Source organism: Scleropages formosus, chromosome 8, assembly GCF_900964775.1.
Source record: "Scleropages formosus chromosome 8, fSclFor1.1, whole genome shotgun sequence".
Taxonomy (NCBI): Eukaryota; Metazoa; Chordata; class Actinopteri; order Osteoglossiformes; family Osteoglossidae; genus Scleropages; species Scleropages formosus.
The window spans coordinates 31,532,387-31,559,349 of NC_041813.1; the positions used below are offsets into that span (position 1 = coordinate 31,532,387).

Below are 26,963 nucleotides of genomic sequence, written 5' to 3' on the forward strand. Positions count from 1 at the left end.
AGGCAGTCCCCCCGCCGCCCCCCCGCCTTGGGTGACCTACCCCTGTGTTAGAAAGATGAAGTCGAACGTTATGGAGCGACAGCATCTCCCCCGTCTTTAAATTGACCGTTATCCCCTTTAACGAAACCAAACCCCCATCTTCTCAACCCACAGACGTAAGGCAAGACAATGTTTTTTCAGCGTGACACTGATTCTGGGACACGTCCTTACTTGAGCATCATTTATGGGACGTCCACGTGAGGCCCACCTGCAGGAGAACACCCATTCATCAAGAGGTTAGGCAGATGCTGGATGAGCGGCGCCTCCTCGAGTCCCCGATGTGGACGGATTTATGGGAGCCCACGGCAACCGTAATCGATGATCCCTAGAGGCAGCTCACGACTCAATCGCAGAAGTTGCCGAATCCGAGGACTGAAGGTAATAACTCCTCCGGTCCACGCCGTCGTTTAAAAACCCCACGTCAGATGTCTGAGAGGTAACTCTCCTCAACTTGGGAAGATGCACAGCGGCACTCCGAGAAGCGAGAAAGTGCTGCAGGCCCCGTTCGTGTTGACAAAAACACCCGTTTTCACTCTTCGTCCTCCTACGCGCAGGTCAGAATGTGGCACCTGCTACATTTTCTCCACTTCGCTGGGATTTTAAGGCCATTTTCTCCTCCCAAACCTCCACCCTTGGGCCCTGCCTCACGTCTTCAGTCGCTTGCGCTCCGTTTGGTCGAGACGTCGCGAGGCCTCCTCCCTGTACACGGTCAGGTACGCTTACTCCTTCTCTCCCACTAAAACCGTCCCGGGGAGTTCAAGCTGAAGTTCTAACCGCTAAGAGTCCCAACCCGAACCTCCTTCCACCCTCATTTAACACCCCGGAAAGCCGTGTCCCTGCCGAAGACCTGTTCGGCTTGTGCTCATTTCCCAAAATCCATCTTACTGCGCGTGACCTTCGGACAGTACAGACAGAACCACGCACGGTGGCGTTCTGGTCCAGCTTTGGTTACAGCTACGAGTCTCCGGAGGGACCGTTCCCTCTGTTCTCTGGTGCCAGTTAGCGTTGTTCCACTCCCAAGGATTTAGGAATTGTTAGTGTATGGATTTCTGTCACCAGTGAAACTGTACTTCTCGGGTCTTTTTTCTGTGCACACCGTCGTCGTCGTCGTCATCATCATCATCATCATCAGGCAGCCTCCTGCCACCTTGTGGTGAAAGAGATGTAAATCAGTGTGAATGAGATGTTTTCATGCGAGGCCACAATGCTGAGGACACCAACTGGACAGGAGGATGTTTGACCGACGGCTCCCTGTGCACCTTTTGCGACGGAGGACGGGCTCCAAGTGCTCGACGAGAACGGCGTGGTCAGCGTCCGCAAATTCAGCCCATCGTGAGCACGCAGCAAAACACCAAGAGCCTCCACCCACCTGCCCATCATTAGCAACTGCCTTCCCGGTGCAGGGTCATGGTGGTCCAGAGTCCCTGCCAGAGAACAGGACGTGCAGAAGGGTCTGGCCTGGATGGGACACCCGTCCACCACAGGACGACCTCTCGCACACACATGCACACAAGGGGGAATTTGCCTGAAACACATCTGTGAACTGCAGGAGGAAACCAGAGCACCCAGGACACCCAGACCCAGTGTTCCCAGATGTGCTGCACTTGAACCTTAGCAATACAATTCCTGGAGATATTCCACTGTTTCCAAAAGGACATTTCAACAGCTAAAGCATAAACCACCACGTTTTAAGAAGGAATTGGTTTATTGTCGTCATCATCATCATCATCGCTACATCCACTGATTTCCGAGGAAAAATTTCAAAGTACGAGTATAGAACTGATTTGAGTGACAGATCTCGCACCTTAGCGAGCGCACAGCCCCTCGTTCACACGTCTCCTTTCTGCTTCTGGAGACACTGATTGCAGCTCCATGAGCGACGAGGCTCATTTCGACTAATTACGAGGAATGAGAGAAATTGGAGAGACGGCCCGCGGAGCAGGGCGAGCGGCGACGCGTCTCTCGGCAACTAATCAGGTGCGTGACGCACTTCCGAAAAAAAAAAAAAAAAAAAAGCAGGCATTTACATCGGGACCCGTTCGGGGTCTAGAGCCCTCACTGCACATCCAGCTTGCAGACAAACCTCACTTGGCTTCACTTGCTTTCGTTTGCACAACACCACCACCACCACACATGGACAGACATGACTGACACCTAAAAGACATCGGGATGTTTCCTTTTCTTCTCTGCTTTTGCCGCAACGTTCATCCACCTTCCGGAAACGGCGAGATCAGGAAAAAGGCGTTGCGACGCCGCCAACGTTCTGGAAAGTTCTTTCTGTGCTTCTGTCCCCGTCGAAGGCTGAGGACGACCGCAAAGGGGACATTTGACCTGAAACGTGAGTGAGTGACACCACGTTGGAGGGAGTGGCGTTACTCGAATGGCCACGTAAACACATTTCTCCTTTTCTCGTCTCTGAGGGAGTCCAAATGCAGAGACTGAACACAAGGATAACAAGAAAATTCAGTTGCTTCATTTTCCAGACACCTATATCTCCTTCCATTGCACCTTTTGTTTGTTTGTTTGTTTGTTTCAGTGACCGCGCTCAGAAGCGCCACAGCACGGTCCTTTTTCGGTCACTGCAACCTGCTGTGTTTCAACTGCCTTTCCAGCACATGGAGCACTGAGCTGCCCATCAGTAGCTGGATCAGAAAACCCAAAAATTTTAGCAGAGGCGGAGGGGGAGGGGGCAGCGGCTGGGATGGCTACTTGGGGGAGGAAAGCTCCCTCAGCTCCGGCAGGGTCAGGGTCTCGGGCGCCGACTTCTTGCGCGGTCGGTCGCGGGGGACGGCCAGGAAGTCGGGGGGGTCGCCGTTGACCGGCGTGGACGGCGCGCTGGCGGGGGCGCTGCGGGTCGCTGCTGCACGTGGCACCTCGTGGACGGAGATGGAGGGCATGACGAGGCCCACCTTCTCGTTGGTGGCTTCCTGCGTCTCCCTCTCGTACTCTCGAACCTCGTCCATGGACATGCCTGGGCGCGGGATGCAGCGCGTGTAAATGCACGGGTCGGGGAAACAAGGCCAAGGGTACGAGGTTACAGTGACGACGGCGCAAAAATAAACGCGTTCCGGTATTCGGGATGTGGAACAGTTCGCGTCTCATATGAGAGACTGACTGACTCCGTCCAATCCTGCAAAAAAACATCAAGCAAGCAAGAAACATCGTGTGAAGAAAGAAAATTGTTAGAGCGCGAGTGCGCTTTGTCGCCAGAGGATGGCGGTGTCAGACACTCGATCCTCATGCTGACTGACGTTCCAACGCAACTCAGCAGTAACTCCTGAACAAAAGCACGAGCTGCTTAAGGCCTGGAATTAAGAAGGTAATTTTTTTCTTTAAAAAAAGAAGATATATTAGAGAAGAATAAAGAAAAACAACATACATGTGCAGGGAGGTGGCATCTATGTCTGCAGGCATCCCAGCTTTTGATTTGTGGCCACGTGCATCTGAGCCTCAAACTTACGCACGTCTTCCAGAGTCATGGCTGCGGAGAAGGCGACGTTAGCAGCGGCATCTCACTCGACAAGTCAAATCGTGGTCGAGCCTTCGACTTGTTTCATGTTGGAACGAAATGAAATTCAAGATGCCCGTCAGATTCAGCAGAACACGTGTGTGTGTGTGTGTGTGTGTGTGTGAGATTACCATTAAGCAGCATTGCCATTTACACACAGCGGCTCCCCTTATATTTGATTTGGTTATGATGTAATAAATGCATATGTGCAAGAATGGAGTGTTTGTGGATTTGAAGAAAACACATCTGTTCACTTGTGTCCATTTCCCCCTGCAGTGTTCGCCCATCCCTCACATAATGGAGTGCGTTACAGCCACCTGAAATTAAGCATATTTCATGTTTTTACAAAAGTGATCATTTTTCCTTCCAACCTTTTAAGGGACATTTTGATAATGTTCATAAGAGGGAGAAATAAAGACCCGAAGACCGCTGGCTGTGTCGGTCGCTCTGCAAAGCGTGACGTCAGGGGCGCTGTGGGGCATCACTAACACGTTTGACACGAGATCACCTTCATCCGTTTGGCTGGTAAGGCTTTATTTACACCGCTGCTCGTGGTTTCCATGGCAACGTCCAGCTGAGTGCGGTAGTTTTACTCAGAAAATAGCCAGAATGACACCTCTGAGGGACAAAACCCTTTAGTGCGCATATCTGTCCCAAAATATCGGATACATAATAACAGTAATAACAACAATAAGCTTGTTTTACGGAAGGGGGTATGTATTTTCATGAGGCATTCTTGCATTTTACCCTGCTACGTAAGGAGCGAGCAGATTTCTCAAAAGTGCCCTGGGGAACAGGTGGGACTCTGAGGAACACCTGAGGAAGGAGCCCTTATTTGCATATCTGCCTTACCTCCATCCCGGAGCCCTTCAGAGCCAATTAAAATGTGGAGCGTCAGGAATAAGCAAAGCGGGAACAAGAGGCCATTCGCCGTACGAGTCACGGAGGAAGGGCATAAGAGAGCTCCCAACGCTCAGCTGTGGCGCGAAGCTATGCAGGTTGCGTAGGGAAAGCTTCCCCTTGTTGAGGCTGTGCGATGCGCACATCCTACTTTGAGGGACACCGCGACGGTCCCAGCAAAGACTCACTGTGGTGAGAGAAGTAAAAAGTACCGCAGTAAGGACAACGTCAGCAGCCGCCGCTTCGTCGAGCTTCTTCCACTCAGCCCCTTGGCACTCGATGCTACTCACGGAAACGAGTGGAACCTCCACGAGTGACGCAACCCTCTACATGGATATCAGGTACCGAAGTGTCGAGAGTGGAACTCGAACCCTCGAGGCCCCGACCCCGTTACTCCCATCGCGACCCCCTGATGGCCGCCCCCTCCGTGACGCGGCTGTTTTTCCGCAGCGCTCACCTCTCTGCTATTTTCATCTCTGTCGTCCTACGCGCTCCTTCCGCGTCCGGCCTTTCCCACGACGTAGGCTCTCGCTCCAGCCGCGGCGGCCGCATCATCTTACCGTTTGAGTTTCTGCCGCAAAGCGAAAGCACGGGATGCCGACCGAGGCGGAAAAGGCACCGGGCGCCGCGCTCGCATAACGCGACGGGCGGGCGCGGGAAACGAAGACGCGCGTGATTTATTAGCGCTCCGCCAGCGTCAAAGTCAAATAAATCGCCGGCTGAAACTGAAACGTGAGCCCGAGGGGAAATGAATCGTGCGTCGCCTTCAGTTTACCCAGCGATAAAGACGCGATAGGGGCCGCGGCACGTTCCCGGGCCGGAGAGAGGGCGGCGCGCTCCTCACGTGTCGCCGACATCCCGACAGCCAGAGTGAGGACACAATGGGGTTAGTGAGCAAGCGAACCAGTGACAAAGTGGAAGACCATTAAGAAGGCAGCACTCGGTCAAGGGTTCGGCTGCTGGCGGGGGACAAAAAAAAGAGCGGAGGAGTCCAGCGCCGTTAGGAAGCGGACAGGCGTCTTTCGGAGCTGGAACGGAGAGGTTAGAAGAGGGTAAAGAAAGGTTAGAAAGGCCGTAAGGTGAGCGCATCTCGAGGCAACCGCAGAAATGAGGGCCATCGCTCTGCAGGCGAGGCATCGTTTCCCAGGGCGCTCGGCAGAAAGGCAAACACGAGCGAGGGTTAGCCGGGGGGGGGGCAAACACTCTAATCACAGGGACAGAAACGTAGTTACACACATCCGCATGAGGCCGGGTACAAGACGAGCGCTGCTGGGCCCCGTTTATTCCAGAAAAGCCCTCATCGGGGAGGCTTCGTGAAGCTACGAGCCTGGACTAGATGGGCCCCGACAGTCACCCGTTGAAATCCTCTGCAGGAGCCCCATTTCATGTCTTGTGAGATATTTTGCGTTTTATTTTTCAGCCGCTGACGTGTCACTTCTAGCACTACGAGCACGTTTGTAATTTGTCTCGTAGTTAATCTGTGAAATATCAAGTGCCTGTGTGTTTCTGAGGCTGCGAAACAAGCCTTTCGCATTTTTGAGCCTACGAGCCGACGCGCATACGGCGGGCTGCCGGACTCCCTTATGCACCCCGGGGTAAAGGTCCTTACGGGAGTTTTGCTGGCACCGATGAGGTCGGAGGTCACGGAAACCAGCGAGGGTGACAGCATAGGAAGCAGCAGGACACAGCAGAGCGCTGCCCGTGGACTCTCTCTGGCCCAACGTGACCTCGAACCCAGCCTCCGTCAGCGGGGTCAAGCGCGGCCGAAGCGGGAAAGCGGGCGGCTCGCTACTCACCGTACCACTCGTCCACCCACGCAAACGCCTGCCGGTGCGCGACCAGCAGGATGTCCCTGATGACCTGCGAGAGGCGTGAAAAGAGAGGACAGAGCATTACGGGCGGCTTCCGTCGAGAGGGGCTGTCGACAGGAGGCAAAACACAAAAGGCAGACGCTAATGGCTCACGGCTAACGGCTAATCGCTGGAACGAGCCGCGGGACGAGCACTTCGGCGGGCCACTTAGGGCGCCTCGAGGGCTTTTTGCCTCTCGGATTCAGCCCGGCACTTAACAGCCGGGCGGTTCGTCGACCCGGGGCCTCGGCCAACCCCCTGCTGGACCGCCGCGCTTAAAAGGATACCGGTGCGCATCCACGCGTGCAGACAGCGAGCCCACCGTATAATTGCATCATTACCACGAGGCCCTCTGAAGATCGCTGGCCGGTCATCACGGCTCTCACGGATCGCTCAGAGCAGACCGCAGCTGGGGGGCCAATAATCCTGCTCGGTAACCTGATTGCGAAGTGGCTTCACCGACGACGGACCCATCACGCTTTCCTTATGTGCGGAATCATCCTTCTCCGATACACACACCTGTGTGTATATATGTCGTACAGTCCTTATTATACATCACAGATAGTCTTATTTTGTTGGCCCACGCATCCCGACCCCTTACATTTGGATGTTTGGAAACCAGAGGCACTTGAAGGAGAGGCTGACTGGCTGAAACGGCCCCTTCGCTGACCTGGAGGCCACACATCGGCCACTGCCAGGGCATTACCGGGGAAGGTGACCGCAACCGTTCCCGCCACGGGAGCGAGGCGGCGCTGGGACCGGGATGCAGCGAGGGGAGCCTAAAAATAGCGCTGTTTTTGCACCTTGCGTAGCCGTGCTCCCATCTCATTATGCCACGAACTCCAGCGTGAAGGTTTCTATTTCGAGAAGCAGCGCAGGGTAAGCAGCAGCAGGGAAGGAGGGGGAACCGTCACGTGTTCCGGCGCGGACACGGGGAGGGGGGACCGCTGCGGTTCTCAGAAGACGAAGAAACCAGATGGTCCCCCCCAGTTCTGGTCAGAAGAACATACCATGAGAGGGGGCCACGGTTCCCCCAGCACCCCCCACACAGCGGCCTTTAATGTCTACAAGCCTAAGACCTACGCGGCAGATGGTTGGCTGAACTGAAAGACTGAAACTAATTATTATAATTGAGATTTGCCACCGCTGGCCCATTTGCATATTTTTCAATCAGAGAGAAGAACTGGAGCCTTTGAGTGAGAAAGTGTACTGAGACTGCTGACACCAATCAATCAATCAATCAATCAAAATGGACAGTCACCAGATGTGTCCTGCTGCCCATGTACAGCACATGTGACTAAATGAACAGCACTCCACGCATCCTCATCCTGGTGCTGGTGGCAGGGTCGCTCAGGTCACGTCTGATCGCAGCCCCAAGGAGGAAGTGCACACGACTGCCCTCGTCCGCCCGCATGGAGTACGGTGGCCAACTACAGTACATTGTGCCTTTGGTGCCGTCACTCAGCACCAGGGGGCAAAAAGCCCCCCGCGAAGATCCAGCAGCACCAAAATTCCAAAAAGTCAAACTAGTAGTAGAGCAGTAGATCTCAGTGGTGTATCGAAGAGCTCCACGCAACACAGAGCTTCAAGTAAGCGAGGAGAAGCCGAGGTACGGCTGTAAGGGAAGGGAAATTTTAAGGACACCGCGGACAGGCGGAGACAAACAGATGGTTTTTGGATCAAATGAAACCAGAACCGTCACTGGAAGCACACGTGATGGGACCGAGGTTATCGCACTTCGGAAACGTCATGAGAACATTGGATCCTCTCAAAACGATGGTGATGATGGAGAAAGTTGGAGGAAAAAGAAGACCCTTCCAACACTAAGCACTGAAGCAGAGGACAGAACTTTCTGGAAGCACTCTGTGAATGCATAACCATGAGTTGACTTTGACACAGTGACACTTTGCACCAAGAACAACAACATCATCAACCAGAGGAAGGATCATGTCCACACCTTGTGTACAAACTGCTCCACCCGGGTCTGCAGCCCCCACACCTCAAACTTGACCCTGACCAGCTTGTAGGAGCACATGACCGGCTTGGTGTTCTCCCTCCAGTTCTCTTTCAGGGGACCCCGCCCTGTTTTCTGGGAGGAGAAGTGCCGCAGGTCCTGGGGGGGGCACAGGTAAAGCGATCACACTCTCTCTCTCTCTCTCACACACACACACACACACACACACACACACACACACACACACACACACACACACACACACACAGATGATGCTCTGAACTGCTCAAGCACTAGATACTACAGCATCACTGTCCATGGCATCTCACAGCTTAGCACGTACATGAATACATATCAGCCTCTCAGATGGAACTCAGCCACCTGAATCAGTGTGAACCAAACATACACACATGGCCTGTTAAATATGAAATATGGAACAATTGCTGTATATAACAGTTCTTGATGGATGAGTCATATCAGTTGTGCACATTCTGCCTTATCGCTGCTGGTCCTACTGTACACCGCCTGGCTTACGCGCGCACACACACACACACACAGAAATGGTGCGTTGTGTTATTTCTGTATTTCTCTGTTGGTCTCAGAGGAGTAGGGATGCTTATGGGACGAAGCGTGCCGGAATATCAGCATGCTTTCTGAAATAAGGGTAGCAGCGAACAGGCCGTAATGTGCGCTCTGTTACACTCCACTGCAAACACTGGACTGAGCAGCATTGCAGTCACACCACGGCATCAGGGGAAAGAGTCCCGAGACGATTTTTGCAGAACGCATCGTCTTAATGGGCGAACGGGGACGATGGGTGCGGGAAAAGGCTCCGCTCCCGCTCTCGAGGTCCACGGTGCACCGTCGAGGAGCGAAGACCACGTCACAGGACTCGCCGCTCATACCTCGCCGCTCTTATAGTGTCTTTCCGGGATCTCGTCGTAAGCTATGTCCAGGAAGTCCACCTCCAAGTCGTCGTTCTTCTCCACGTTGAATATCTGCAGAGGGACAACGGGACAATTGCCGCGTTCATCGGCGCCTCGTCCGGCCAATCGGCACCGCCGCAAAGTCACGATCCCGATTTTTACTTACGTTGTCATTATTTCCACAGTTGTCCTCGTATTTTGTCTCTATGTGGATCGAGAATTTCGGTAAAAATGAGCACTGGAAACAACATTAAAATAAGAAATTACTTGAGAGTTCCCGAAAGAGGAGCTGCGCTCGAGCGGCGGGGAGACGTCCTAGGCCCGTTTCGTCTCTTTCGCAGCCGCAGAGCGACCCTGAGACACGGAGCCACGGGCCTCGATTCAGAAGTATCGCTTGCGCCGAAAGCGGAAAACTTACTGTGTACTCTGGAATTTCGCCATACCCAAGAGTGCATGAAAGGACAGAGAAGAGATTTCAGAGATTACATTAAAATACAGAAGTTAATTAATACGATGAATGAGACTCCTGATTATATTTGCAAGGGGGAAATACGAGGAACATCTAAATAACGCATAAAATAGCCATTTGACTGAAAAAAAACCAGTGAAAGCATTGAACGTCCTCCCAGATTCTTCTCCATCCAACGACCCTGTGATATGAGTGTCGACGAGCGGCTTTACCTGTGATGGTGTACGGGTAGTAGTTCCACGCCTTTTCTGTGATGTAAAAAATGCGAGGCACCACGGCCCGCGCCCAGCTGGGGAGTTTACTGCAAATGGCAAAAAGGAAGTCGAGTTTCGTGACGGCAAAGGGGGGAGAGCAGAGCAGAGCGCTGGATTCCAAAGAAATAAAGCAAATTAACAGATCCCCGTCACACTTATGGCTGGATGCGTGGACGGACGGACGGACGGACGGACGGACGAGGGGGGTCGAGGGTCCCTCTGATTTGCTCCCAGAAAAAAGTCGCTCTGAGCAGGTAAGATCGTGGCGATAAGTGGAAATCCAAGTCACGCATTCATTGAGCAACACTGAGCTATTTACAGCGATTTACCCATTTTTACAGCTCAGTAATTTTTAACGCGTCTCATACGAGAGTAAGTACCATGACCACGGCCAATGCAGCGGGAGGTGGGATTCGACCCGACTCCTTACAGTCGGAAGACAGCAGCGGCATCTGCCCCGCCACCTGGTGTAACTGGCAACTTGGGCAAACGACGCGATGTAGGCGGTAGGCGTAGGCTTCTCCGCGTGGAAACACTCGCATCCCGAGGCAGCTACGACAAACGGCGCGGGGAGCGGGTTCGAAAGCGCGCCGCTGCTGTTCTCAGACGACAGGCGCATATTCCGACCCGGGAAAAGGTGAGTTTTTACTTCATTTTCGTACACGGCGCAAGCACGTGGTCACGATGCGGCACGTATCCGAAGAAATGCGCCGTCTGTCCAGGGTGCGAGATCAAACAGCCGCCCCTCATTGTGCGCTAATGGAAGGAAAATGAAAGCGCCGCGCGAGAACGTCGGCACCTCGGCCGCTCTGTCCTCCCCTCTCCCGCCACTGCCAGGGCCGTCGTGGATAGCTGGTGCGAAAAACACGGAGCCTTAGAGCGGAGCGGCGCAGGGAGGGTAAAAATAGCCCCAGAAAGATCTCCTTCTTGTGCTTTAATAGCTCAAAAAAAAAAAAAAAAAAACAAGTTTCACACCACAGAGCGTTGCTAGGCAACAGGAGCTGCACCAAGCAAGAAGGAACGTGGGAGCACTGGGGGGGCCATGAGGACAGGTGAAAAAAGACCCAAAAGTTGCGTGTCCCAGCGAAGGGCGAGCGGATGGAAGGTGAAACGATACGATTCGTTTTTTTTAACGCTTCGTGGTTCGCGACAGCGACGCCCTCAACTCTTAAAAGACGACAAAGTCGACGCAAAGACGGGTTTAAAAGTGCTCTAAGCCAGCAGCCCACCCCCCCCCCCCGCACACATGCTATTTCTGTGGTCCTCCTACTTGTTGGCTACTAGCTATCGCTCCCCATAGTGTACGTAGGTGGTACAGCACCATGTCAAAAAAAGTGTCACGTAGAGTCTGCAGTGAAGCTGCTCTGAAAAAGACGCAAAGAGAAATCGTTCTTTTTCAACCATCATTTCGGCACCGCGGAGCTAAACAACATGCCGAAGACGGGCAAGACGGGAAAGGAGGAGCGCGGCGCTTCCACCCGCCAATTTAAAACCGAAGGGCTCGGGTTCGAATCCGAATCGTTCCAGTAAAAACTACCCTGCTCTACAAATGGGTAAATCAGTGTAAGCAGCTTAACAGTGAAAGTCGCTCTGGAGAAAACTGTGGGACAAATGAATTATTAATAACAATGGTGCTGAACCTGCTGTTTCAGGTGCGATATTAGATTTATCTTCATCGAGGGCTGTGATTGGCTGAGACGCTCAACGCGATAGAGATTAAGCAGCAAGTATACAGATAGTTTTAAATGAAAGCTTGACCACAGTAAGCTGCTTGAAGAAATATCTGTCCCCATCTGGTGCCGGTATTAGACGAGAGGAACCCTGTAAATGACTAATTATTATTATTATTATTATTATTATTATTATTATTATTATTATTATTAACATCTCAATGTAATTTAAAAAGGAGGAAGGAAAGACTGTGCTTCTCTGGGTATCTTTCGAGTGTCCACCAGCATCCAGTGGTGTGGCGAGCAGACAGAGGTGACGGACCACGTGTCCCTTAGACGATCCCACCCACAGAACACCGTGTTCCCACTGCGATCCGTGTTCAGGCTTCACAAAGGATGAGGGCGCGTGCGCGCACACGCACACACACACGCACACACACACACACACACACACGCACGCACACACACACACACACACACACACACACACCGCTGACCGCCCTCTTTGTTTTTAGTCTTCTTTTCAGCGCTTTTTGTTTCTTACTCTATTTTCCAGTCGCATCCCAGCAGCAAAGTGCAAAGCACAGCAGGAGGGCAAAGCGTGACACTCTTGATAAACGTCACAAATCAAGCAGGCGCCATAAAATTTGTGAACTGCCGCTGGGAACGTACTCAGAAACACTTTATCAATGTGAAACCCAACTAATTACGCTTTTGTTCTTTTCAACTGGTTGACTGCACATATGCAGCATTAAATATTACTCTCAAAAATAAGAACAAATATATTTATGGGCAGCAGGTGGCGTAGCGGTTACAGGTGCTGCCCTACGCTTGAAGGGCCCAGGTTTAAATCCCACCTCCTGCTATGGTACCCTGGGTCAAGGTACTTACTTTTCTCACTATTGCTGCCCCTTCCCGCACAGGTGACGGTGAGGTGACAGGTGAGCTTTACCTGGACAGGTGAACCCTCTTCTCCGTGAGCTGGCCCTCCCCGTGCACGGGGTCGTGGTGCGGCTCGTTGCGGATCACCTCCACCCCCTCGCCTTTGTCGCTCTCCTCGTGGCTGTGCTTGCTGATGGTGTACAGCTGCCCTATCCTGTACTGGGGAGCAGAGAGCGAGAGAGAGACAGTCGCCTCCCAGATTTTCCCGCGTGAAATCGCCCTCCCGCACGCGTCGCCAGGACCCCATCTTGCATTCCTTCTCTCGCCCCAGCACCGCAGCTTCTCTGCGCAGAAACATTTTTCAAAACGTGTATCTCGAAACGCGGGACCGCCACACACGGCGGGAGTAAGGAACCAAGCGGCGTGTGGAAAGATGCGTGCGGAGGGGTGTTTGTCCATCGCATGCAGCTCTGCTCCATGTTAACACGACTCTTTTCTTAACGATGTGATGAGAACAGGAGCCCACAGCATGAAGCACAATATTCAACGATTTATCTTTCTGCCCTTTTACAAAATGCCTCGGACCCTTAGAAGTGTGTCGTTTCACCAGATGCTTTGTGCTTCCCTGTATCGAGGAGAAAAGGTGTGTTTTTTTTTTTTAATGTGGAACTCCAGGTCCAAACAGGGACTGATCACCCAACTGTACAGGTCTATGTGTCACATATACAGTTTCTGTGCAACATATTCCCTAATGATAATGGATGGAAAATTGCCTTCATCTCATCTGCGAACTGTCCGTCTCACCACAAATTCAGTGTCTACTCCACCCTCAGCCGGCGTGGATTGGTTTTATGTGATCTTTTTTGTTTTTCCAATAAAATGTATTTATGCAGCTCTGGATAAATCGGGAACAAGATTCCGATTGCTCCTTCCATCTGGAATATTCCACTATAGCTCTCTCACTCATGTGCCCTAAAAACAGCAAAATTATCCCGACAAGGCTGTGTCCTAAGCCACCATGCCCCCTGCTGACAGCTTCTCACATGCGCCCATTTATACAAGTGCATATTTCACGTGAGAAGCACCTCCGAGGTTTTGCCCCCATGGTGGCGGAAGGAGCTCCCTCTGCTCCTCAGAGCTGCTGAATCCCTCCCAGTATTCAAGAAGACTATTCGGCAATCACAGCTGCATTCAGACTATTTGCTGTAATGCGCATTCACACCTTCACGCAGCCATTTATAACAGGTCCTCCTTGCTGAAGCGCATCCTTCTACACCCCGTCGGACACATTAACATACAACAAGAGCATGGATGCTGGAAGCCACTCGGCGCCTCTCCCGCGGCGCACGCCTCTTCTGCATCCTTCTCACTGCATTCGACAGGCCTGCCTAGGCAATGAGGACAAGTGAGAGAAGCACGGAGAGGTCCAGCCCCTTATTAGGAATCGTTTCCCCCCCCCCCCCCCCTGATTTCAAGGAAAGAGGACAGCACTCTCAATTCTCATATTACACAGAGTATAATTGACGGGATTCCGGCGATATGAAGAAAACAGGTAGCAACGCTGGAAAACACTCGATAGGATGCAAGCGTGCAGGAACTGGTGTTTAATAAGCATCTGAGTTCAGGGACAACTGTAAAAAGCAAGATCAAATTGTCAAGCCCATCGACGTGGCCTGGCTGTTCGCAATATGCGCAGCCGTATGATGACGCGTTTTATGTAACTACATCACACCTTATGTGTGAAAGGAGCTAAATCTGGCTTGCAAACTCAGCGAGAACTGAGAGCGACGCCCCCCCGTCTCCTAAATTCAGTCCACACTGCAAATATTACACAGCTAAAATAATCTAAGCGTAATATTATACAACCGCAGCACCAACTCCAAATAAGAAAAATATTCAATTTTTATAAAATTTAATTACAAAATCTATGCCAGAGAGTTGTTCCACTAATGTTCCACTACAAACTGGGGTGGACAGTCATGCTGTTTTTGTGCCGATTGCTAAAACGGACCAAAAGAGAAAGAAAAAAAAAAAAAAAAAAAAACACTGCGGTATTTAATTATGTTGTTATAGATGCATTTTAAAGCAATGCAAGTTTCCATAGAAACACATGTTTTTGAGACTTGCCGGCACACGAAAGAGCATCAACTTTGCAATTGCTGTTTAAAGGCTAAATTCTTTTGTCTCAACTTTAAAACGCAAGGACACCCACCATTTTGCCCTGACAAACCCTGAACAGCGAAGCCAGTTCCTCCACTATCCTTGTCTTCAAGGCTACGGTAAATGTAGTAGCGGTGTTGGCACAGCAAACTAAGCGTTCTGATTGGTGGGGACCGACGGAGGGCGGGGCCACCGCCACTGATTGCGGCCGATTTACAGCACATTGTCTGCGGTGAAAAAACTCAAGGCCCAGGCAAACAAAACATTGTCGATTTGCAATCGTAGCCAAGGAATTTCTGACATACCAGAGGATGCGGCAGAAACAAGCTGTACCCTGGTATCCACTTAAAGTCTGAAAAGGTGGGAAGAGAGCGCAAAAATATGAAGAACATCACAAACACGGACAATTTTTCAAGATTTCGTGTATAGAATTGGTGCTGGGTACAAAGAGTAGTTTTTTTTTTAAAAAAAAAAAAAAGGTACAAAGAGTAGTTTTTTTTAAAAAAAAAAAAAAAAAAAAAAAAAAACTCCACACTCCAGTTACTGGAAATATTCATAACTACACACTTTGCTCACAGGCATCAGGATGAAGCTTCTCCTCACCCTGCTCCACTGGACAGGGGACAGTGAAAAAGGGAAATAAATTAATTGCCAAAGGTTGAGCGTGCAGCTGCCTCAAGGTTCCCTCCGATCCAACGGCCCCCTCCGCACGTACTGGCGGGAGTCCTTTAACAAAGCACTGTCACCATGGCAACGGCGGTGAAGCGGCAGCCGCGCCGCAGAAACTCCCGTTTTCGGGGGCGCGCTTCAGTCGAGGGTTTAACGAGGGCCCGTCCGCCACTTCGTACCACGCATTCATATTCATTACACGTATTTGCATAACTTTACGAGCGGATAAAATTACACAGGAAGTTGCGATCTGCTAATCCCGGTTTGCGCGCCGCATCCCATAGTCACCCCTACCTTTCCCAAATTCTAATTTGTCACTCTTGGGCTGACACATCTGTCCAGATTTTAGTCTACCCATGTTTATATTGATATACAGTGTAGTGTATATTTACTACATTTTTTATTTTCCATACATTTTGGGTAAAAAGGGCAAAGTTGCAAAAATGTCAGAAATTGACAGAACTTCAGCATTTACCGTACTACTCGCTCAGCGGATCACTTTTAGCTATTAGGTGTCTTAGAAATTGGGTGTCGGAAAATCGAGAAATCCCAAAAATGACGGAGTGGCCACCGGTGCAAAGGTGTGTTGGCAAAACGCTCACGTCTCAAATCCTTTCCCTCCGTTTCTGCCTCAAGCAGGACCGTTGCCGAAAGAGCGACTGCGCACCTTACCAGCAGAATGCCGAAGCGTTAGAATTCTCACGGGGGAAATTTGACACCTTTTCTAATGACCGCGTAACGTCGATTAGCCCGTTTTTCATCACGGGACAGGGAAATACGGTGACGACCGCAGTGGCTAAAGGCTAAAGCTCATTTCCAGAAGAGTCCTGGGACTTTGCCCCGAACGATAATCAATAACCCGTCACGGTTCCGTCGTGAGGAGCCCGTTTGAGGCATTTGCAGGGGAGCAGAGGCTTGGAGTTCACCTGCGAACACACACTCACGCACACGCACACCAGCGACGGCTCACGTAGCTACTGCGCCGCTGGCTCCCGGACATTTGCGTTAGCTGCTCCGATTTCGATTTGCGGCGACCGCTACAAGAGAGCGGCGGAATAAAAGGCTGGAGAGGGCGAGGCGAAGCGAGGCGAAGCGAGGCGAGCGCTCGTACGTGGCAGGCCCCGCGCCGGCCCGTTTCCCGCCAACGCGCGGCCGCCGCTTCCTCCGCATTGTTCAAACAGGAAGCCTTCACTTCGCAGGCAGAATGTCATCTTTTTCCACTAACACAGCGAGTTCAAAGTTTATAAGGGGTCGCTGGAGCGTAAACGAGAGAAAAAAAACCCCACAAAGGCTCTTTTAATAACCGGGACCCTGGGGGAAGGACTCAGAAGAGAGGAAGTAACGTGACGTCTGCGGGGGTGTATCGCACGGCCAAAGTGTTAAGTGTGTTTGACTCCATGTCGGGAGGGGAGGGGTGGTTCATTTCCCTTTACGAGCAGGAAAACCGATGAACACACATCCCCGACCGCTCCGACTTGCCCCACACCAGGCAATCCAATACTTGTTTTTCTCTCTGGTTGAGCACCCGAAGGGCCGAATCGCTGACTCGGAGCCCATGCGGTCACAAGACGGGAAAACCGCGCCAACTTCTCACATGTAATTAAGCATCGAAGCGAGACGGGCGCTGCTACCAGAGCGAAGCGAGACCCCGCCGCCCGACCACACGACGCGCCTTGCCGTCGCTCGACGTCTTCGTCACACATTAACGCCGTTACGAAGTGGACGTTTGAGGACAGCTCGCGGAAAGAATAAAGAGGAACCCTTCGAGCACGCCAAAGAGCTCTTTCCAATAACAAACTCCCATGGGCTCCGGCCGAAACGCTCACGCCGCTTCCTCGGAGTGGCTTCAGCTCAAGGTTACGTGACATCAGGAGGACTGATACCGTAGTAGAGGAGCACGCTGACAAACGCCTTTTTTTTGGAAACGCTTCTCAGTGGCAGCAGTGTCCAAATTCACCGTTTCATAACTCGCGCCGGCCGTAGAAAGCTGCGGAGCAGACAGAGACAAGCATGTAAAGTTCAGTGTCACTGCGATGAGTGGCACAGAGACAGGAGACAGTAAACAGTAAAAGCGTGGTCAATAAGGCAGTAAGAGCAAACAGTGCATCACGACCTCTTTTACAGTAAATAGTGAAGGTGATGAGTAAAAACAGCAACAGCGAATATTATTATGAAGTGACATTATGATCTCCCGCTCCACTCGGCCCACGCAGTCCCACTCCAGCGCGCGCACGCACACACGCACACACACACGTACGTTCTGAGCACCGTGCTTAGAACCCTGTAATACTAACCGTTCACTCTGAAATTACATGATGTAGCCGTTTGTACGGAACGGAGAGAACGGCAGAGAGCAAACGCGACGAGAGCGTCTCGGCGCCCAGCACCACGTTATGAAACGAAATCGCACCGTGTCGGAACAGAACGTCAGCAAAACATTCCTACAGGCGGAAATAATAATATAATTATTGATGAAGGAAAAGAGCGCGCCGACGCCCTCCCCGGGGTGCTGCAGGCCAGGAGAAGCAGTACAAGTGTACCACGAAATCAAGGTGCGCTTTCTCGGGCAGCTCGGAACAGCGCTGACACATCTGCCACCCCGCAGGATAAATACACACAATATAAGACACGTTTCAAAGCAGGTAATCATAGCGCACGGATGCGTGCGGCGGCACCGCCTTCACCTCGGGGGTCTCTGAACTCAACCGAAGCGGATCCTGCAGGAAACAGGGTTCCCTCATTTCAGCAGTAACTTCTCCCACGATCCTCTCATTTTATTCACATTAAATGGAGTTAATGCGGTTCATCTCAGCGTGCAGCAATGTGGATTTACCCCATGGACCCACGAACCATGGTAATGCTGCTCAGCGGAGGTCAAAGTTCAAACAAGCTGAAAAACATGATGGCTTTGTGGTGACTCGGCACAAAAAGAAAAATCATTTCATTTGGAGCAGCGGTTTCAAACGTGTCGAAAGCGTCCCGCAGACGACCGCATCAGCGGAGCGTCATTTTTAATCATTTATCCGTCCTCTTCGAGCGAGCAGCAGACTGGGGAAAGAGCGCATTTCATAGGAAATATGATCACATGACCCCAGCTGAACCCAGGAGAGCGAAGACGACCCACTTCTGAGGATGAACAAGGTTGCTGAACGGAAAAACTGCATTAATTTGAAATTTTATTAACAGCTGAGAAAGAAGCACTTTGCTGACACCTCCTTAAATACACAGAACTAAATTTTACTACAGTAAAAAGAGGTAAACAGGGTGGAAACAGGTAAACCACTCGATTCTGTACTTTCCTCCACACTCTTCTCAAATCAGCTGATTGATTGTTGCGCAAGAAAGACGCCCCTTTTCCAATCGATACGGTGCAGTCATCCGGAAGCTCATCATACAGCTACAAGTTACAGAGTTACCAAAAACCTGTGCGTCAAATAACAGAAGTAACAGCTACGGTCCTGCAGGGGGCGTAGTGCTTCGACCTGAACCCTTACAATCTACGGGTTCAAATCAACGCGGTCCAAAAAAGTCTTCGCACCTTATTTCCACCACTAGATTTACCTTTTCCCTCCTCCGGGTTTTCACTCGCGCTCGTACACAGCACGACATGTACACGTCACATATATACACACACGTACGCAGAACACGAACTGCATTGCTTTGGAGCTCAGCAGCTCTACGTGGACAGCGTGGACGTTCCGGAACTTTCTCCCGTTGAAGGGGTGGTCAGAGGGTTCCTGAAGGCCTACCTCCTCCACGCTAAGAGGCATGCAGATGCGGTACTCCTTCAGCAGCATGGCTCGTCCAGCAGCCTTTAACCACTTGGCCTGGACAGGTGACCGTGTCATAAAAGTGCACCTGGGAACACAGCTTTACGGGTCATCTGCAAAACAAAGCACATAGAACATTCAAACAGCACCAACAAACACGGTGACACACACACACACAGAGCAGAAGGTTGATAAGTGTCCCCATTAGACATGTCCACCACAAACTCCTCTCTGGTCTTCGCCATCACTGTCACATCCTCCTCACGTTAGAGCAGAAAACATTTTCTGGAACCTTCTGAACTCTAGCAAAGTTCAGATGAACTTTTTGAGCGAGATGTGTGATAAATGATGCAATGAGTAATTCAGTGGAAGGCGGACCTGCAGCGACACTGTTACAGTCACAGCAAATGTTACTCTATTGTTACAACCAGCGCAGTCAATCAATCACTGCTGTTACACTCGCAGTTACTGCTACTGTCAGTCTGCGCTCTATGTCTCACCTTTGTTTCTTGTTCTCCGTGTCGCTCCTCCGACGGGAACTTGGCGGATTTTAGTTTCTCTCCCTCCGGCTCCTCTCTCTCTCTTTCAGCTCGTGTCGTGTGTGTGTGAGAGAGAGAGAGAAAGGGAGAGGGGTTGCCCGTTGCGCAGCCCTGACTTCTCTCCTGCGTTTTATTATTCCTCTCGTTCGCACCGCTTTTCCTGCGCAGCCCGTCCGCAGCCCACTGACCACACTGACCGCCCGGATCCCGGCGCTCCCCCATCCCTGCTCCTCCCCGGCTCCTCCCCGCCGCTCCTCTCCCCGCTCCTCTCCCCGCTCCTCCTCCGCTCCACAGCGCCTCCTGCTGGCCACGTGTGTGCGCGTGTCCGAGCTTGTCCGGAACACTCTGAGATCATAACCCGCTCGCGGGGTCCGTCCGCTTTTCAAAAAATTATCCGTGCAAGTGTCCACAGACGCTGCGCGTGCCCGTGCAGCGGAGATACCTTGTACTGTGGTAAAAACATGCTGCGCGGCTGTGCGCGCGGCCAGTGACGAAAGACACCGCAGTAAAGGTGCGAGAGTGGAAGTGCGTTCACTGTTCTGCACCCACGGCCCGTCTTCTCCAGGTGATGCCGTGGGCCTTGGGCATCTCAGCACCTTGTCCAGTTACGAATGATGAATGAATGCGTCCGTACGCTGCGGCCACCTGTCAGAGGGAAGGCCCAGCGCCCCGCGCTCATTTCCAGGCCAATACCCCCTTCCCTCAGAAATGCTGTTTGCTCGGCTCTCGTCGTTGACGGATGTTCCTCCGAAATGACGGACACCGGTGGAATAAATCCGTAACGGTGGAGTATTAACAGTAAAAAGTCTCACATCATCACCCGTCAGAGGTGCTCTGCGTTACCACTAGCTGTCCATCATATGCCAATAAATGCTGCATTTTATTAATTCATTTTGCAGCATGTCGCCCCGTCGACGGTGGCCTCGGGTTCGAGCCGTCAGCTTTGCAGACGCCTGCAGGAGGCGCCCTAATGAGAGGGGAAGAAAAATCCAATACCTGACACAGCGGGCAGTTGGCATGAACCAGCGACAGGCGCCCAGAATTCACACCCCCGAGTGGGAGCTTCTGTGTGTGTGTGTCTGTAAAACCCTCTGTTTGACTTGCATGTTGTGCACGTTCAGAACTTTCTACATTACCGTGTTTTGACCAACCTGTGGGGGAAAAAAACTGTGTAAAATAACACAGTCCTCGAACCTCTGCCTCGCTCTGCCACTTGAGGCCTCAGTTCTTTTTGTGACCTATAATTATAACACACCTACAGTAATGTTTGAGTAGGTGTATAAACACAGGATAAATAGATAGGTTTGCTTGAGACATACATGTCTGTAGCTATGTCTCTTTCTCTTAATGTACTGCATAAATTGTACTTTTGCCGAGATGTACGTCGCTTTGGACAAAAGCGTCTGCTAAATGAATAAATGTAAATGTAAATAATATGTTACTGTTCATTCACCGACAGTGAATTAAACATTTACACAGCGGGGTAATTTTTACAGTGTCAATGCATGGTAAGTACCATGATTAACGCTATGTCAGCAGGAGATGGGATTCAAACTCAGGTCTGTGATGGCCAAAGAGCTCAAACCACTACTCCACCTTCTGGCCTGACCACATAACACTTTACATGCAGCTCCGCTCATCCATCTCTAGATATAACAGGTACTGTCAAATGTATTGATGACAGAGGCGGTCAATCAGACAGAAGCGGAGACAACTGTCTGGTCGCCTTCCAGAAACTTCCGGCCCGCGTGCAGCAGCAGGAAGCTCTGGGGACTGCAGAGTCCTCGCTCTCGCCCCCGGGGACATGACGCACACTGCCTTTTGACGGCATCACGAGGCTGTCAGTGCAGAATGTGGCCTGAAAGGCGCCGTTTGCTGCCATCACTAATTCTCCAAAAAAAGAAAGAGCGACGATGATGATGTGATGTGCCTTTTACACACAGTTTTATGTGCAGTTTTATGCTCTTTCTTTTTCTCCATCAGACTCTAAAATGGGTAAAATTGCACAGATTGTTTCAGGGTAATCAATATGCTGAGGCTCCACCCCTTTTCTGTGGAAGTGGAGTTCCACCCATCAATAATTATATTTGAAATATAGGAGGAAGCTTGAAAAGATAAGAAAGTGGTTCCCTTTACATATAAATCCAACATGTGTATATGTATAAAACAATTAAAAAAATAAAACAATATAAACGATAGATAGATAGATAGATAGATAGATAGATCATTTCAGGGTCATTTGTGAAGTTCATTAAATAGCCTCTAGGTGGCAGTGTGCAACATGTGCGCTGACAAAAAATTGCGCAAAAAGTGAACATTTTTCTCAAGCTTAACATTTGTTTTCCTGTTCTCTCCACTGCACACGTTGTATAGTGACAGCGAGCAGGTTAATTAGCAGAGTAATCTGGATGGTACCACGGTTGCTTTACAAAAACTGACAAAGCATGTCGTGTTTAAAAGATGCGAGGGCCCCGCTTACGTGTGGGGAGCAATGTGCCGCGCCACCCCACACCACCCCACCTCGCATGATAAATAACACATTCCTCATCTGTGGCTGAAGTGCTTTAATGAATACCGCGGTACAGATAAGCCGCACAGGTGTGTCCCCTAATTAACTCCCCACGAGTGCATGTGGGAGAGCGGGAGCCCCCAGGCCGCCTCCGTCTGTGGAAATCGGACACCGGGCCTCTCGGACACGGGCGCGTGGCCTTTGCACCACGTTCACCCCGCAGCGGTGTCCTTTTCTGCAGGTGACGTGCGAGCACACACACGTGCGCACGCAAGCGCACACGCAAGCGCACGGACGAGCTGCGCTCCCCCCGAGAGGGAGCAGTAGGGGAGCAGGGACCCGCGGTGGCCACAGGGCGCGCTGTCCCCGATCACGTCTTGACCGGATGGAGAAGCGATGCTGTCAGAAACAGTTCTCTGGGTCATCTTTCAACCCATCGTTCCGGCAAATTCCATCCCTGACGGTTGGCAAGGGGCGGGGCAGGTAGGGTTGTTTGCACACACTGCTGGGGGTCCTCCTGGAATGAGAATCATGAAATAAAGTGCATTATGCATTACTTAATGAGGTCATATGCAGATGAAAAGACATGCTGGTCCTGTACCTGTACGGGACACATGTAATGATGTACAAGTACATAGAAACATTCCTCCTGGACATTTTAATACAACAGTAAAGAGCATTAATGATGAATTACATGAAGTACAAATTATGTAACAAATTAAATATTAACGTCATATTAATCATAAATTACATGCAAATATGTACGTTTTCATAGCTGTTCAGCTGGCGTATTTGGAGAAAACGGTACTTAAAACAACACAGCAACACACATATGCGATGAGTGTATTTGTGTACTCTGGTTTAACCACAAACCATCAAAAATTTACCTTTGTTACCTCTGACATGTTTGTCCAAAGCAGATACCCACATTAACCTACCTTCAATTATCAACCCCTTTACACAGCTGTGACACAGAGTGTGTGTGTTCCAGTGATGTATGGATGAGTGACCCAGTGTAAGTAGTGTATCTAGCAGTGTAAGTCACCGTGGTGAATAAGGTGTGTGGGCTGATAGCACTACAAAGAGTTCATTGGAAGTCGCTCTGGAGAAAAGCATCTGCTAAGTGCATAAATGTAAACAGAGTGGAGTAACTGAGAATAAGTACCTTGCTCAAGGGTACTACAGCTGGGGACGGAACTCGAACCTCCAACCTTCGGATACAAAGGAAGCGCCTATAAGCGCCATGCTACCAGTCACCATCCCTGCTTGGTTATTTATTCGTATGAATGATTTGGTGGCACCGATGCTGGTTGTTTCCTTGCGGTTCTGGTTCATGCTGTGAAATTACCATGTTTCGGGAGCACTGCAAAGCCGGGGCGTGCAGCGCCTCTTCTGGTCAGGAGTCCAAAAGCTTTTTCCAGAAGTGGAGCATCCTGAGCCCCATCGGCTGACATGGGCTACCAGCAGGGGGCACTAGAGACACAAGGTAAAAATCCCTCATTCACTCAGGCTCCTTAACCGCTAGTCCACGTCAGGGTCAGGGTGGTCCGGAGCCCATCCCGGACGCTCGGGGTGCAGTAAATTATTTTTTCATTTTAGACATTTACTTTATGTGCATTTCTGAGATCCTTCCGCGTTCCCAAAAGATCCCGAAGGATTGTCCAGTCGTATGAAAGCGCAGTTAGAGGTGATGCGCTGTTGATCTGCTGCTGTTGCGGCCAGGCGGTGGAGTGGCGTGCGACCTTTGCCATCCTGCCCCCCCATAACCGCGATATACCACGGAACATCCACCACACTGGTTCCCATTTGTTTCCTTGGAAACCGTCTTATGGTGAAACAATTCATTTCCATGGCAGCGCTGTCATACTTCAGCGCAGGAACCTTCCCTCCGGAGCCTCCTGCACTGCCTGTTTCCGAACTGGAAGGGTTGTGTAACCGTCCTGCGGGGGATCTCCACGAGGCCCAGGCTGTCTGCACACACACACCTCCTGTGGCTTGACAGACCTCAGTCTGCCGCCATACATCGTAAGGCTAGAAATCTGAAACTCCCTGTGTCCCTCAGAGCTGCTGAGCCCCTCCCACACTGAAGAAGGGTCTCAAACCCATGTCTTTGAGGGCCACCTGGCTTCCTGATCTCCTGACAGCTCCAAGAATGAGTCCAACACCACCTGCTATGATTATCTATGTATTTACTACTTGAATGTCACTTCTATAGGAGTTACTGGAGGGATGTGACCCAACAACCCCCCCATCCAGCCATGACAAGCACTGTAAATTGTTATACAGTAAACAAAAACTGTCACTGTCCAGAGCCTTGACCTGACCTGCTCACCACTTCCTCTAATTGACCAAATCATGACCGCACATGTGAGGGAGCACAAAAGGAGCCGAAACCAATTCAGAGAAATATGTCTCACATTTTTGACAGGTTGCCAAAATTACCTAGCAACCCCTGACCCCCCGACCCCCACACACACACACACACACACACACACACACACACACTTTCCATTATCTCCAGTAGTCTGTAACCTCCCGCCTTGTGCTGAACAGAGCAACCAGACACGGTCACAATCGAGACCGAATCTTGAAATGAAGCGTTCGCCTGTTGCGTCACACTCAGCGTTTGCTGCCGAGCCAAATCCTCTCAATATAATATTCGGCATTTTGTGAATAAATTTTTAAAAGGAGTTCAGAAGTGCCGCTCCAGGGTAACGATCAGTCAAAGCAGAATTATTTGGAAGGTGAGCCTGAACATCCCATTTGCAGTAACAAATATGGCCACTGACCATTTATTGTTCAATTTTATTATAAACAATTATTTATTTATTTTAATTAACATTACTATTTAACAAATCTAAGTTCATTATCTTACACTGTATAGTACAGTGGTTACATTATTGATGTTATAATGAACAATGGCATTGTATTAATGCATTTTTCATGTGTAATGAGCTATAATTTTCATGATATTATTATTATTGTATTTATTATATTTCATTATCCAATATAGTGCATATAGCCTCTTAAAAAAGTTAAAATCTGGAGACAAATGTTGCCAATAGATTTTAAAACAAATGCAATTATAAAGTAACAGCAGTCAACCCATTTCTGTAAATGTTAACAAGGATATGAACTCCTCTTTGTCATATCAATCTACTTCAACATGGGTGTTTTTAAATAATTTGTGCAGAAATAATTAAACAATTAAATAATTTGTGCAATAACGGCTGGCGAATTTGGACCGGCGGTTCCTACTTATTGTTCATAGGCTGATAGTCATCTTCCGTATCTCAGCTGTCCAAATACAGAGAGGGGAAGCAGTCAGGGCCCAAAGTGCACTTGAAAGCATAATAATAATAATAATAATAATAATAATAATAAATGCTGCCAGTTGTGACAATGTACTTCCTGCCTTAATTGCTAACTTTTTTTTGTCGAGCTTACTGTTCAAGCGGCCACAGCGATAAGAGGTGGTGTTGAAGGACCCAACCGTGTGACACGTTCGCTCTGACTGTGCTCACCCCCCCACTCCTCACTCCCTGTTCCCCTCACCTCGAACCCTCGACCCAGCCCGCCTTTCAAAGGCCCATTTCACGGAGCACGATAAAGCACAGCGACAGTAATCCCCCAGCCCCCCCCACCCACGCTGGGCTCACGTGGCTAATGAGGGCTCCTCACGAACCCGCAGCCACACAGGCGCTGCAGCTCACAGGCCGGAGGTGGGAATGTGGGGGGGGGTGGGAATCGGGTCACATGGCCTCCTGCACACTTCGCCTTCAAACGGGACTGTTCACTCGTCATCGAAAAACGTGTGTCCACTTTCGCCTTACGCAAAGGGGGGGGGGCACGCCTAAGTGTCCAGCTTAGAGCTGCCCTGCACAACGTACTGGACAGAGGAATTCTGGGTAATCTGGCATGTAGTGCAGCAGAAAATTAGCACAAAACCAAGCAAAACTGTACTGTGGCACAGCTGGTTCTTCGAACCCGGAGCAAACGGGAGGAATTTGTGCTCAGCCTTGTTTTTCCAGCTTTTTTCTGTTAGCAGCTCTTGGCACAAATGACTCATGTATTTTACTTTATATTTACTTCTCCTACTTGTACTGTTCTCTAAGCTACTTACACTGATTTACCTATTTATGAAGCTGGGAATTTTTTTACTGTATCAGTTCAGGGTAAGTACCTTGATCAAGGGCATTACAGCAGGGGGTGGGATTTACACCTGGGACCTTCAGCATCAAGGAGAGAGCGCCAACCACCTCGCCACCTGATGGTCCCTGCGTGCAACGCTGCACTTAGTGAACAGAGGGAATGTGGTGAATCTCTCGGCACGGACGGGGTGACGGACAGGAGAGACAAACCTGTGGGACGCTCGGAGACCTTGGGGGGTCTTTCATCAGCTGGACCGAAGCCGCAAACAGAACGAGTCGCTGGGGAGCCCAGGAAGGCGAGTCCTGCTCGCTCGCCCACGTTAAAAGAGTCGAGGAAAACAACGGGAAGTGCCGAGAAAGAAACAGGAAAAATGTGGGAGGTGCTCGCCGTGGCACAGGAAAACACTGATAGGACCGCGGTGCGTGACACTAGTCAGCCTGGGGGGGGGCGGCTGTCTTCACCCTTTACAGCAGTTCTCCTCCTCCTTCTGCAGCAAAGCAGAAAAAGTGTGTGCTTCCCAGATGTGCTCATCGCCTTGCTTCCACCCCCCAATCACACACACGCACACACACAAGTTCTATAGCCCATGGAGTGGGCAGCAGACGTCCCTCCAGTCAGGGCTGAGAAATATGAGAGAAAAGCATAAGCATGGCTCTTTATTTTTATGATAATAATAATAACAATAATAACAATAATAATAATAATAAGAAGA

The 26,963-nt window shown here is 50.5% G+C and overlaps 1 protein-coding gene and 1 long non-coding RNA gene across 2 annotated transcripts; both read right to left on the reverse strand.

The window, feature by feature from the left end:
• Positions 1-1,638: 1,638 nt before the first annotated feature.
• On the reverse strand, positions 1,639-19,832 carry LOC108941610 (cytoplasmic phosphatidylinositol transfer protein 1-like). Its single transcript, XM_029253984.1, has 10 exons — positions 19,552-19,832; positions 19,031-19,164; positions 12,523-12,671; positions 9,859-9,947; positions 9,596-9,603; positions 9,344-9,415; positions 9,157-9,249; positions 8,255-8,410; positions 6,244-6,307; positions 1,639-3,010 (listed from the first exon to the last, which is right to left on the reverse strand). The coding sequence occupies exons 2-10, from the start codon at positions 19,127-19,129 to the stop codon at positions 2,745-2,747; spliced, it is 996 nt and encodes a 331-aa protein (XP_029109817.1). The 5' UTR covers positions 19,130-19,164; positions 19,552-19,832; the 3' UTR covers positions 1,639-2,744.
• Positions 19,833-22,146: 2,314 nt separating this feature from the next.
• Positions 22,147-26,634, reverse strand: LOC108941721 (uncharacterized). The gene is made up of 3 exons (XR_001966646.2): positions 26,461-26,634; positions 23,448-23,572; positions 22,147-22,616 (listed from the first exon to the last, which is right to left on the reverse strand). It is a non-coding gene; the product is annotated as an uncharacterized LOC108941721 (long non-coding RNA).
• Positions 26,635-26,963: the final 329 nt, after the last annotated feature.